At 40.0% G+C, this 12678-nt stretch overlaps 1 protein-coding gene across 1 annotated transcript; it reads right to left on the reverse strand.

The window, feature by feature from the left end:
- Positions 1–152: 152 nt before the first annotated feature.
- syt19 (synaptotagmin XIX) lies at positions 153–9009 on the reverse strand. The gene is made up of 9 exons (XM_086109282.1): positions 8770–9009; positions 7299–7511; positions 7138–7211; positions 4654–4710; positions 4226–4408; positions 3360–3509; positions 2988–3107; positions 1532–1643; positions 153–1444 (listed from the first exon to the last, which is right to left on the reverse strand). Exons 2-9 carry the CDS (start codon positions 7501–7503, stop codon positions 1137–1139), a joined length of 1209 nt encoding a protein of 402 aa, XP_085965408.1. The 5' UTR covers positions 7504–7511; positions 8770–9009; the 3' UTR covers positions 153–1136.
- Between the last annotated feature and the right edge of the window lie 3669 nt (positions 9010–12678).

The raw sequence follows: 12678 nt of genomic DNA on the forward strand, positions 1-12678 counted from the left end.
GCCTGCAAATCAAGTTAAGTGATCGGGTTTAAATACCCTCGGGCCGGGTCGGATCGGGCTCGATTTTTTAGGACCGATCTTAGCTCTAGACAGATGCTAAAACCGGAAATAGAAATGCAACAATTTCAAAATAAAAGGGAACAAACAACAACTCATAAAACAAGTACTGTCATTTTATTCAGGAGAAGCCTACTGTTTGCTAAACTCTATTCTTTATTCTACAATAATATGGCAATCTGTTTGTACATTATATAACAAGCAAGATTTCCAAAACTTGTCAATGTTCAGTAAGGTATTCTACTCAAAAGCATGTTTACGTCTGAAAATTCATTTAAACAATATTTTAAGCATATAACACAGCCATTACAATTTTTATGGCACCAGTTACAATTTTATCAACAAAATACCTAACTCTGAAAGTGCACATTGTGGTGATTTAAATGCAGTAAGCATTGGTTTGGGTCAAATAGTCATTGATATTAATAGCAACAAACCTTTGAGCCACAAGAGGGTAGTAAAGGCTTGTCACAAAAGTACAAGCGATATGAACATCAGAAGTGTAGTCATCTTAAAGGGGAAGTCACCCCAGAAATGTCAATATTATTTGTGGAGTATGAGTTAAGCAGTAAAATCCACCTGTTTTTAATCCATCTCAGAGCACGGCTATTTTGTCACTTACTGTTGACTGTAAATAACATCACACTTGCTCAGGTAACAACCAATCACGGCTCAGCTTAAAAAAACAGGTGAGTCGTGATTGGTGCTTTACTGAGCCCTTCGCAACTGTGATGTCATTTTCAGTTGACAGAAAGTGGCAAAATGGCCACCCGCTGACATTGCTAAAAATGGGTGGAATTTGTTGCTGAACTCATATTCCATAAACATGATATTTATCAGAATTCCGTGTTTAGGCTAATGGGGGTGCACAGAAACTATTACTGCAAAGAATATTTGGGGGTTCATTTCCCCTTTAAAATACACTAATCCCTCCAAAATATTATTAAAATGAGTGCAAGACTTTCCAGGATGTCAGGAAGAAAATTTGTGTTCAAAGTAGTGTGTGAATAGCGTCACCCACTTGACTTCAAAAACTTAGCAGGCATCGACGAGGTGTTGAAGATGTCTTGAGACATAACTCAGATAAGAAGAGCATGCCACTTGGCTATGGGCTGACGGACTGAGCGCAGCATAAGGTCCAAGTGTTCACTTTCTGAATTATTGTCCTTCTTCATAGTTAACTGTCCAAGCATTTGCTTGGGTAAGTTTCTATTTGAGTGAGTCTCAAAGACAGAGACCAACATTTTCAACTGTTGCACAGGAAATTCTGGCAAGGAGAAAACAAGAACTTCATTGAAGACAGTCACCGTGCCACGCACCACTGCGGAGGTTTTCTGGTGCTTCAACTTGCACCGGTTGCACTGTACACTGATCCTGACATAGAGGACTGTACAACACAAGGAAGGTGTGTTAGAACGTTTTGTTTGACTCAAAGCTGTGTTATCAAAGCTGATAATCCATATTTGTTTGTTACCTGCATCCAAATGCAGCTCCTTATGGACTGTATGAACCTTGAGCACTCCAACCTCAATTCTCTGAGAAGTTGGAAGAAACTTCAGTGACAGAAGAATTTCCCCGACAAGATCCTGCCAATTGATCGTATAAACAGAAATGTTATTTTGACATATTTTGATCAATTATGGTAAAAACATTCCTAACTGAATTTTGAATCATGGCCAGATGTTGTCATTTTCAAAAGGTATGAATTGATTGATTGATTGTAACAAACAATATTCGGAAGTAAGATTTTTTTTAATCAATCTTTGTCATAAGTGTTAGAATGGTTGTTTGTGAATGGCTGGGAACCAGTTCAGGATGTACCCCGCCTACTGCCTGAAAACAGCATGGCCGCGACCCTCGTGAGGATAAACGGATTAGAAAATGGATGGATGGATGGAGAGCTAAAATTTTGAATGAAAAGTTTACGGAATAACCATCTCATTCCACTTCACTGTCCATATTAGAATAGTCAAGGTTATGGTAAAGATGCAGTGAAATAAGTATAAAGTCGTAACTAAATTGCGTACAAGTAACATCTACCATCTGGCAAATTTGAAGGGGCTGGTTATTCAGTCGTCCGTACCTACAGTATTTTTACACTACACAAAATCATCTTGTGGGCCAGATTAAACTCTTGCGAGCCCGGTCCGGCCCATGAGCCATATGTTTGACACCTCTGATCTACATCGTATGGCGCCCAAAGCGCTTTAAAAGTCCCACATCCACCCATTAACGCATAGATTCATACACCAATGGGAAGCTGCTGCCATGCAAAACAAACTCTAATTTATTCTTCTTCAGCCACGCCCAGTTGGAGCATTGCATAACCTAACCAATGTGTTGGTCTCTTACTATGTGCGACTCCACAGTTTTAATTAGTTTCAACTGGTAAGCGTGCCAAGAGTGCCATAGGTAAGGAAGACCAAGCAAAGAAAAAGGTCACAGCGACACAACCACCTAACAGCTAGGCAGGATAGCAATTCTAGGCCCTAGCTGAAGTCATCTATCAAATTATCTGCCAAAGAGGGCTAATTGAATGATAGCTGTGGATCGTGGGCTGTTGGTCAAAGAAAAACAAAACAAAACAAAAAAACGTGTGATTTCTGAATTTTTATATAAAGCATAATGCGTTGCCAGAGTTGTTTGGGTTGCTAGAATTACAATGTTACTGTACATAATGCAATACTGCTCAATTCTGACCCTTATTGTCCTGTATATTGCACATGCACTGTATGTGTGCTGAGTAGTGTTTTATTTTAAATTGAATTTTATTCATTGCGACAGTAGGATTAAAAATATATGGTTACGTTTGTTAAACACACACACACACACACACACACGAATTTGAGTGCATGCAAATGTGTGTATGCAAGTAGGCCTATGTGACAGTTTCACCTGTATCCGTCTGTTTGAGTAAGGCTTATTTTTACCTTTTGGGGAGTTTTGAGCTTTCCTTTTAGCTCCAGAGGGTAGGAGATATTGAGATGTCTTAAAGGCACCCTAACCTCTCCCAATGTTGTGTGTCTGGAGAATTTATCAAAGTCTCTCACCTGACAGAAAGAAACAAATGAGGGTGTTATTAAATGGTGGGCAGACATATTATGGAATAAGTGTAGTCAGATTTTTAGATTATTGCCTTTACTCTATACAGACGATAGACTGTCCGAGGCGATCATCTTTCTTAAAAATCATCAAAGCATAGTGACACAACAATAAAGTAGTATGTCAGAAAGAAGAAATAATATGTATAATTTCATCATAGTACCAATGTGGAATTATATTTGTACTGTATGTTAGAGAACCTCCATTTTGAGGTCGATGTGATCCAGCTCCTTTTCGTCATGTAGAAGACAGGTGAACTGGTCTCCAAACAAAGGGTTACAGGTGCCTTTTACAATACGAGTCCGCCAGTCCTGTAGCACTGTGCGTAGGGTAAGTGGTGTCCCTTCATCCTAACAGAATCAGTGATAGTAGGTTACTATGGAGTGGATGAACATGGATGAACAGGTTCTTGGATATCTTTTTGCTAAAACAAAAATGACATGAGAATGGTACAAGACTGTAAGAGGTTGTTTTAAGAGGTGTTGATTTCATAAAAAGTTCCACATTCAAAATTACCGTAGTCATAGCCAATCCATAAACTGTTCAAAATGGTACATGAAATTCACTTGAGATTATTGTAGATGTTGCCAGGATCTCTGACAATCATGCAAAAGATTTCCTAAAATGTGTCTCCGATCATGCATAAGAATCATTTTCATAATGTAAAAATAAACCAATGCAAATTATGTACTGTACATTTTACAAATATTATGCAAAACCTACGGTCTTCTATGCCATTGGCAGCCACAGGATAGCAATTCAACAAATGAGTATCTACTTATGCACATTTAAGCTTGGATAACTTTGGACTTAACTATCTTAATATAAAACACTGAGAGAAAATACACAATCGAGATAGAAATCCCCCAAAATCAGTGTTTCATAAACACACAAAGGTTAAAGGAAATCCACGTCATCGGTGTGTATCGTACATTTATTTCTTAAATTGAAAGAAATTTGAATTGGTGGCAGGTGCCAATTTCATTTGATATTAAAGATAATAATAATCAATATATTAAAGATAATGATAATAAAAATAATAATAATGTAATAGACAAGGATCTACCACTTCCTCAATGTAAGGCCCATCCATCTGGGATCCGATCCATAGAAGCTTCAGTTGGACAAACAGCTGGAGGCTGCTGATTTGCCTTGGCTGCTGAAGGCCCTCGACCTCCAAGATAGTAACCACAAGATGGTGCTGCTCCCCGTCATAATATAGAGAATAGTGGAGCAATCCTTGAATCATCTGTGGGCCACAGAAGGTGAGACAAATAAGTCCAGTGCTGTTCTCATCGCATGTGTTATTTAGACCAAATGAAAATGTTATGTTGTCATGATAATAATAAGGCTACAATAATGTCAAACGCCTTTTCCCAACAGGACTGCCATACACAGGGCATACTAAGGATGTACTGTCTATGAACCCAATGAGTGTCAAGTGGTCTGGTGAGTTGAGATACAAAGAAGACGTAAGAAAAGTTGGATACAAACGTTAACATTTCCTGCTTCCTGTGTGGATTCCAAGATGTCCGTATCGACATCTTCGACCTGCAAAGTTTGCACATTTGTTTGAACACTTCCAGAATTCTCATGAACGTTCCTGTTCACGTAAATGGTGCCTGTCAAATGAATCAGTACCACCACTCCTTCTAGGCAAGTGCACACACAAAATAATAAGTTACAAACTCATTCCATCCATTTTCCATACAGTGTTTGACCTCATTGGCATTGTGGGTGACCTGCAATGGTTGAAATTAACACCTGCCAAATGTGGATCAAAATTCATTTTGGTGGGTGTTGATAAAAACTGACCAGCCACTTTGGCCAGTAATACATGAGGCAATTGTGTAAGTCAGATATACTTGGGCATCGGGTCTTGTGCGATGCGCGGGGGCACTCGGTGACCATCACTGTCATGTTTCGGTTTTTGACCAATAGGTGGCACTGTAGGGCTCTCCCTGCAGCTGCACACCTGTTGGTCGTTATGTCATTAGCTCTTTAAAAGGACTCCCGCCCGACCACTCATTGTCGGGTCATTGTTTGCTGCTGTCAGGTTTGTGTCAGTCATGTTTTGGTCACTGTTATGTTTTAGCATCAGTCGTGATTTTTGTTTGATACTTTGGACTGTGTTTGTTTTGGATTTAGTTTTTCCTTGTTTTAATACAATTTGTCACGTTCACCCTGCTCCTCCCTCTTGCCTGCTTTTTGGGGTCCACCACCACCTCGCAACGTGACCATCACGAGTGCGAGTTAACTTTGTTAAACGAAGTGAAGAATCGCCTCAGGGCAACACTCAGATGATAATGTGCAAAGGTAGTAGTAACATGGCATGGATAAATCAGCAACGTGCCGTGTTTGAGGTGCTTTGGTGCTTCCTCTTGCTCCGAGCCAAAACCTACAGCGTGCTAAACTTCAGTGTCAGAATAAACTGTATCTGCTGCGAGTATGAAGTGAGGGACCAAAATTCTCAGCTTTTGTCTGCCTAGACTGCAAGTGACCCCAGCAGTGTACTGTATACTCATTTACACACACACGTGTGAATTTATTTCCTTTAGGTTTTCAAAAATAAAGCTGTAGTGAAAGTATAAAACAAACAAACAAATGACTTATAAATTCAAGGTCATAAATATGAGATTCATACTGTACTAGTTAAAAATAATTCATATTAATGTCAATGAAAAAAGTGAATAGAAATCACTTTGTTGAAAAGTTCAGATGAGTTCATTCCAAAATAACTAGTAAGCACCTCCATTTCAAACAGGCATGCCCATTTAACACTAAGCCAATTCATCCGTGGGGTAGGTATACACTGTATGCTTGGGGGGGGGGGGGGGGGGACAAATGTGCATTCAATTTTGATCAGCATTTTTCAAAGAATGTTTTGGGTACAAAATAAAATTTGTCGTTGACCTGCTGGTAGCTGGTGACACCAGCAAGACCAGCTGATCCCCAGCTATCGCCAACTCCTGGCACATCCCCAGCAACATGCTGTCCCTGCTTGCCGTTTTTGCCTCACTTAATAGAGCCGGTTGCCCCATTATCAAAGGTTCGGCTGTTTGAATTTGGCTGGTGACGGCACAAAAATGCAACACAGCCATGCTGATCTAGGGTGGGTTTTTCTTCTTTATTTAATTTTTTGTTTTTTTTTTTGTTTCAGAGCTTCCTCCAATCTGTTATTGTTTTTTGACTGGCAAACAGAATTGCAGCTATTAGTCTCGTAATTTGAAGGCCTGCCAAATTAAGTACAGCTATGGGCAAACACGCAAAAGGAAAAATACGGTAATTATTGGGAAATGAAGCTTCATGCCTTCAACCCTGAATTTCAGTTACATAGATTATACGGTATATCTATGTCATAGAACAACTGCTAAAAAGTTTGGCATATTAGAAACAGAAACAACTTCTATACATGTACATGTACAGGTATATGTGCCTGTACCTGCATAGCTCAAGCGGTAGAACTTGTCATTTTAGGGTCAGGATCGATTCCCATAATAAACCTTGACTTTTGTTTTTGTAAGTCTTATTTCTTGTCAAATTATTTTAGATGATTTTTTTTTATGAATTTTGCATTGTCTTAATTTTTTTTTCTCTTTCTGGAATGCTTTTTGTGTGTTATGTAAACAAAGCACTTTGAAATGCGTTGTACATGTGCCACACAAACAAATCTGCCTTGCCTTAATACACGAGCCGGCGGTCATATTGTGGAATGAATTCTTTATATAATTACCGGTACTTCTATACAAATGTTGGGTTTCTGGGGTGCCTCCTGACCAATGAAGTGTCAAATCAAACAACCACTTAAGTCTTATATCTGCCTCCTATTACTACGGTTGAAAAGGTCCGCAGAAAGTCGCAAGGTCACTTTTCGTTTATACATTTGACAAGTACTGTACACTATTGCACTGTATATGAACCATAAAAGTTCCATTCCAATAAGGTCAAATGACGTTTTCTTTTACCGGGATTTCTCACCTTGATAGTTGGAATTCCTTTGTACTGTTCTGTAATTTCAGATACGTCATCTGTTTGCAGCAACTCACCATTCACTACAGGAATGATCAAATAGAAAAAATGTTTTTTTTTTAAAATATATGTCAGATAATGTTTGATATTAATCTAATGCACGTGCTCACCTGCTCGAGGTCGAGGGGGTGTAGCGGAGGGCCGTTTGAAGCATCTACTGGCCTGCCAGGCCAAGATACCCAGTGCCACCAGAAGAAGAGCAACTGACAAGCCAAGGATGCTGTATTTAACTGCATCTGAGAAGGGGAACCTCAAGGCTGCAGCAGATGACAGAAACCTCCCAGAGGTGAAATAGTTCAATGGAAGCACCATCATTTTCTGGGCTACAGACCAGGAAAACGCAAGATTATGTGTCAAGGTTATGTGTCAAAATGTTGTTGGAACAATTAACCAGACCTGACACTAAGCAGAAAAGTAGAACTTAACTTGAAAAAATGTTAATTGTACGCACTACAGTTGTTACAGGATGTTCTCTCTTCTGGAAAACACAATTTAATACATTTCTGCCTTGTACAGTACGCACCTTCCAGAATACATTTTAAAATGCGTGTTTAAATTGTCAGATTGAACCATAGGGGTAGCTTGCTCCAGTTTTGGCTTGCCTTTATTTCTCTCATCCAGTGTGAACTCCATTTCCCCAGTGTCTGTTTTCAACGATGTCTGTCAAGAAACTGTGATCTAGCCTACTGGGGTAATGTTAGTGTTTAATTACATTTGAATAGTGAACTATTTCAAGTTACTCAGTTCTTACTTTCAATTTTTTTTAAGGATGTACAGTTTTTATACCATTGTGCCATCATATCTGAGCCAATATTAGAAAAAATGTCCTGTTTTTGCCCATTTAGAGTCGTCAGGAAGCCACTCTTCCATGCTACTGGAATGTGGGAGGACGACAGAGTAGCCCCGGAAGACCCACACAAGCACACCTAACCACAGAACTATGCTAACCACCGGTTCCACACTGCTGCTGTACATGTAATTTTATTTTCATTTATATCTGGCAGTCATCAAATTACGTGAAAACTAGTCAAATGTTGTCAACAAGACCATTTCCTTCTTATAAACTTTCTTTCCTGATTGTCTTGAGGAATAGTCTGGCGAATAGAAAGGAATGTGGTTTTAGCGACAAAATTCAGTCTGGTTACCGGGTGAGGCCGATGCATTTGTTTACTTTACATAAGGAGCAAACCAATGGACAAAACTCCATACAAATGTTTGGCTCCTCAAGTTTAATGATACATACATTTTTTAACCTTTTTTATGTATCACCAGCAAGATACATTAAAAAAATCGCAACACACAAAGCCTTGAAAGCCGCTGGTCAATACAAAATGTCAATCTTGGTATTCTTAATGCTCATTTGACTGTCCGAAATTGTAATAGGTTACACAAGTTACCTTCCAATAGAACCAACACGAATACAGTACAGTATGCTGAGTGGAGTCAAGTTGTCGGACTACATCAGAACCACTTTAAAGCAAATAGCAAGTCCAAATCAACATAAATAAATTGAGATTATACATACAATGAGCTGAATAAATAAAAACAAAACAAAAATGAAAGTTAAAAAAAAATACTTACTTTATTCACCAGAAAGGAAGATTATTTTAGGGATGTCGCTCCTTCACCCTGCTTGGCTGCCACCGCATCGTACATCTTTTTTTGTGAAAAATGTTGCCTTTTTTTATTCTTAAAGAAAAGAGCTGAGATCTTATCCACACTTCTTCCTCATTCTTTGAGACAAGGCACACTCCCTTGCTTCAAGCTCTTCAAACACATACTCATACAAACAAATGACAAGACAAGTTCCCATACGCACTTCTGGGCAAACTAGTTCGTTGAGATCTTGTTGACAATTTAGGAAGCTAAACATAACCTGATTGCCAGACCTTTCTTTGTCTGAAAAGTTACTTTGCCATCAGACCTACAGTATATTTACATAACATTTACAAACCAGACATATGTCAGTTTAAAAATATTTGCTCATGGGACAGTGCTATGTAAATGTGTTTGCCCCCTTCCTGATTTCTTCCTTTGTTCAGGTTTGTCACACTTCCATGCTTGCCATTATCAAACACATTCAAATATTAGTCAAAGACACAATACAAGTCAACACAAAAGGCAATTTTAATGGTGGTTGACTGGTTAGCATGTCCACCTCACAGTGCAGAGATGAAGGGTTCTTTTCCGGGCTCTGGCCTTTTTGTGTGGAGTTTGCAGTCTGCGTGGGTTTTCTCCGGGTACCCCAGTTTCCTCCCACATTCCAAAAACATGCATGGTAGGTAATAGAACACTCTAAATTATCCCTAAGTATGCTTGTGAGAGCGAATGGTTGTTTGTCACTGTTGTGCCCTTGCCCTGCCATTGGCTGGCAACCAGTTCAGGGTGTACCTCACCTACTGACCAAAGGGAGCTGAGATTGGCTACAGCACGCCCGCCCACTCGTGAGGATAACCGGTTCAAATCATGGATGGGTGGATGTTTTGTACTTGGTAATATTTTTAATCCTTTAAATTTGGCAGGCTTGTTACCATATTCTTCTCATTGTTGTTTTTTAACTATTTATTTTTATCCCTTTACACAAAGCTTAAAAAAACATCCTCAAAACTCTTGAACTGTAGCAGCTTTCTAATTGATAACTGGGCGTTTTCGTCGAAGACTTTTTGAAAAAAAAAAAAAAAAAAAAACAATGTGGTGCCCCAAGTGGCGGCTGCATTCACTACATCCAGCTGCCTTTAATTAATTAAATAAATGACATTACTGCCACGTAGTAATCATAACAAAAATGCTGTCATCTGTTCATCTACTATCGAAAAGCCTCACGTTCCACGGCAAAAAGGAGACTCACTGTCAATGTGTAATTACCCCCACTAGGTGTCACTACATAAACACATGACACATGCAGTACGGACTTATTTCTCTCTCGAGCCATCAACTCAAAACCAATGAATATCACTCGTGAAGCTTTTAGACATTTTCAAAAAATTATCTTGAATTTAAACTACAGAGATTCCAGGAATTCCAATTTCTATTTAATGGAAATTTGGCCTTCAAACATACTTTACATTTACACATTTTACATTTTCTCTATACGCTTCTTAATTCACGAGTGAATGTCTGACAATTAGTGATGTGTAAAATTCTTTAGGTAATGGCATAATTTACTGTTGAATCAAAAGGTTCTTTTTAAAGTCTCAATATTTGCATGTGTGCTTTTGTGTTACAATTTCAGTCCACAAAATTAGCGCAGGCATTTTCAGTCATGTATTTAATGCATATTTCACAATAACCCTCAAATAAATTAACAGGGTGCTTATCATCAGTGAATAAATAATGCAATGAGTATATTCACAGAGTTTGCTTCAACGCATTGGCTTCGGCAAAGTTGTCACAAAATCTCCAGTGCTTTCTGATTATGATCACTTGATCGGTTTAGATTTGAGGGAATGTAAATGCATTACTGCATTTGACTTTTGATGCTTGGTCATGCAAGTTTATCAATGAATATGGTTTGATAATATTGCTACATTTTCTTTTACTTTCTAGAGTTACATTTAGCTATTTGATCAAATGTAGGAGCTGGTTGGAATTATGTAATTTGGTATTGAGGATTAAAGTACCTGGTTAAAATTGAATTGTCACTGACAAAATACACAATTCATCCCAGCTGCTAAATTTTCTTCACATTTCCAGTGATGGACATTTTTCCTGTGCATCTGTATGTTACATAAAGATTTAAATGTTTCTGATTAATTTATGTGGATTTGCCTCAGCTCCACTGTGAAATGGGAGCTCGTATGCCTGCTGTATAATTTAGACTTTAAAAGCACGTCAACTCAATTACACAAAAAAAAATTATGCGACAACCTGCCATCTATAGATCATCATCTCAGCCAAGGACCCTTTTTTTGGCACCTAATCTTTATTAATTTTTCTTAGAGTTTTATCAAAGCTTCATCCATCCATCCATCCATCCATCTATCCATCCATCCATTCTCTACCGCTAATCCGGGGTCGGGTCGTGGGAGCAACAGCTTTAGCAGGGAAGCCCAGACTTCCCTCTCCCCAGCTCTTCCCGGGGGATCCCAAGGTGTTCTCAGGCCAACTGGTAGACATAGTCTCCCCAGCGTGTCCTGGGTCTTGTCACCAGAGAGGCTTCCGGGAGGCATACTAATCAGATGCCCGAGTCGCCTCATCTGGCTCCTCTCCACGTGGAGGAGAAGCGGCTTGACTCTGAGGCCCTCCCGGATGACCGAGCTTCTCACATTATCTCTAAGGGATAGCCCAGACACCCTGCGGAGGAAACTCCTTTCAGAGACTTGTCTCGGGAGTCCTTTCCGTCGAAACCCATTGCTCGTGACGGTAGGTGATGGTAGGAACCTATATCGACCGGTAAATCGAGAGCGTCGCCTTTGGGCGCAGCTGCTTCTTCAGCACGACAGACTGATACAAAGTCCGCATCACAGCAGACGCTGCACCGATCCGCCTGTCAATCTCCCGCTCCATCCTGCCCTACTCGTGAACCCACTAGGGGTAAGATCTCATCTCGACCCTGAGGGGGCACTTTTCCAACTGAGGACCGTTGTTTCAGATTTCGAGGTGCTGATTGTCATCCCAACTGCTTCACACTTGGCTGCGAACTGCTCCATTGAGAGTTGGAGAGCTCTGGTTGAAGAAGCCAACAGCACCACATCATCTACAAAAAGCAGAGATGCAATACTGAGGCCACCAAAGCGGACCCTCTCAATGCCTTGACTGACATCGGTGGTATGGGACCGAACAGACTGTATCAGGGGGTGCGGTCCCCCATACTCCAAAGTACCCTCCACAGAACTCATCGAGGGACACGGTCGAATGCCTTCTCCAAGTCCACAAAACACACGTAGACTGGTTGGGAGAACTCCAGTGCACCCTCGAAGACACTGCCAAGGGTGTAGAGCTGGTCCACTGTTCCATGGTCTAGACGAAAACCACACTGCCCCTCCAGAATCTGAGAATTGACTTCCTGATGGAAGGACAACCCCACAGCATCCATAGCCTTGAGGAACTCCGGGCAGCTCTCACCCACCCCCGGGGATTTGCCACCAAGGATCTTTTTAACCACCTTGGTGACTTTAACCCCAGCGATAGGAGAGCCTACTCCAGAGTTCCCAGACTCTGCTTCCTCTAAGGAAGGCGTGTTGGTGGAGTTGAGGATGTATTCGAAGTATTCAGCACCTCGAAATCTTAAACAACGGTTCATAATGTCCTGAGCTTCAAAGCAAAAAAAACACCAAAAACCAACAAGAATAATTCTCATGTTAAATTTAGTTCATTTTAATAATAACATCTGTCTGTATTTAATTGTATCTGCTGTATGTGTTCGACACAAATCAACGACTAGAAATAGATTTCTAATTCATAGTACTTTTGTGCATTATGCAGAAGGGAAAAACACCCCGAATATGGCTGACCTCCTAAATTGCCCAACTGCTCCCGGGAAAGTTTACT

This window comes from Hippocampus guttulatus, chromosome 4, assembly GCF_054856545.1.
Source record: "Hippocampus guttulatus isolate MCC_2025c chromosome 4, RoL_Hgut_1.0, whole genome shotgun sequence".
NCBI classification, from domain to species: Eukaryota; Metazoa; Chordata; class Actinopteri; order Syngnathiformes; family Syngnathidae; genus Hippocampus; species Hippocampus guttulatus.

Bases quoted from the DNA above. Each gene is read 5' to 3' on its own strand.
- syt19 (XM_086109282.1), bottom strand. From the start codon at position 7,503: ATGATGGTGCTTCCATTGAACTATTTCACCTCTGGGAGGTTTCTGTCA. The intron at 4,409-4,653 runs GTTTGTATCCAA...TGTGGCCCACAG, and splicing joins AGGAAGCAGGAAATGTTAAC to ATGATTCAAGGATTGCTCCA. The intron at 1,445-1,531 runs GTAACAAACAAA...TGTGTTGTACAG, and splicing joins GGAGCTGCATTTGGATGCAG to TCCTCTATGTCAGGATCAGT.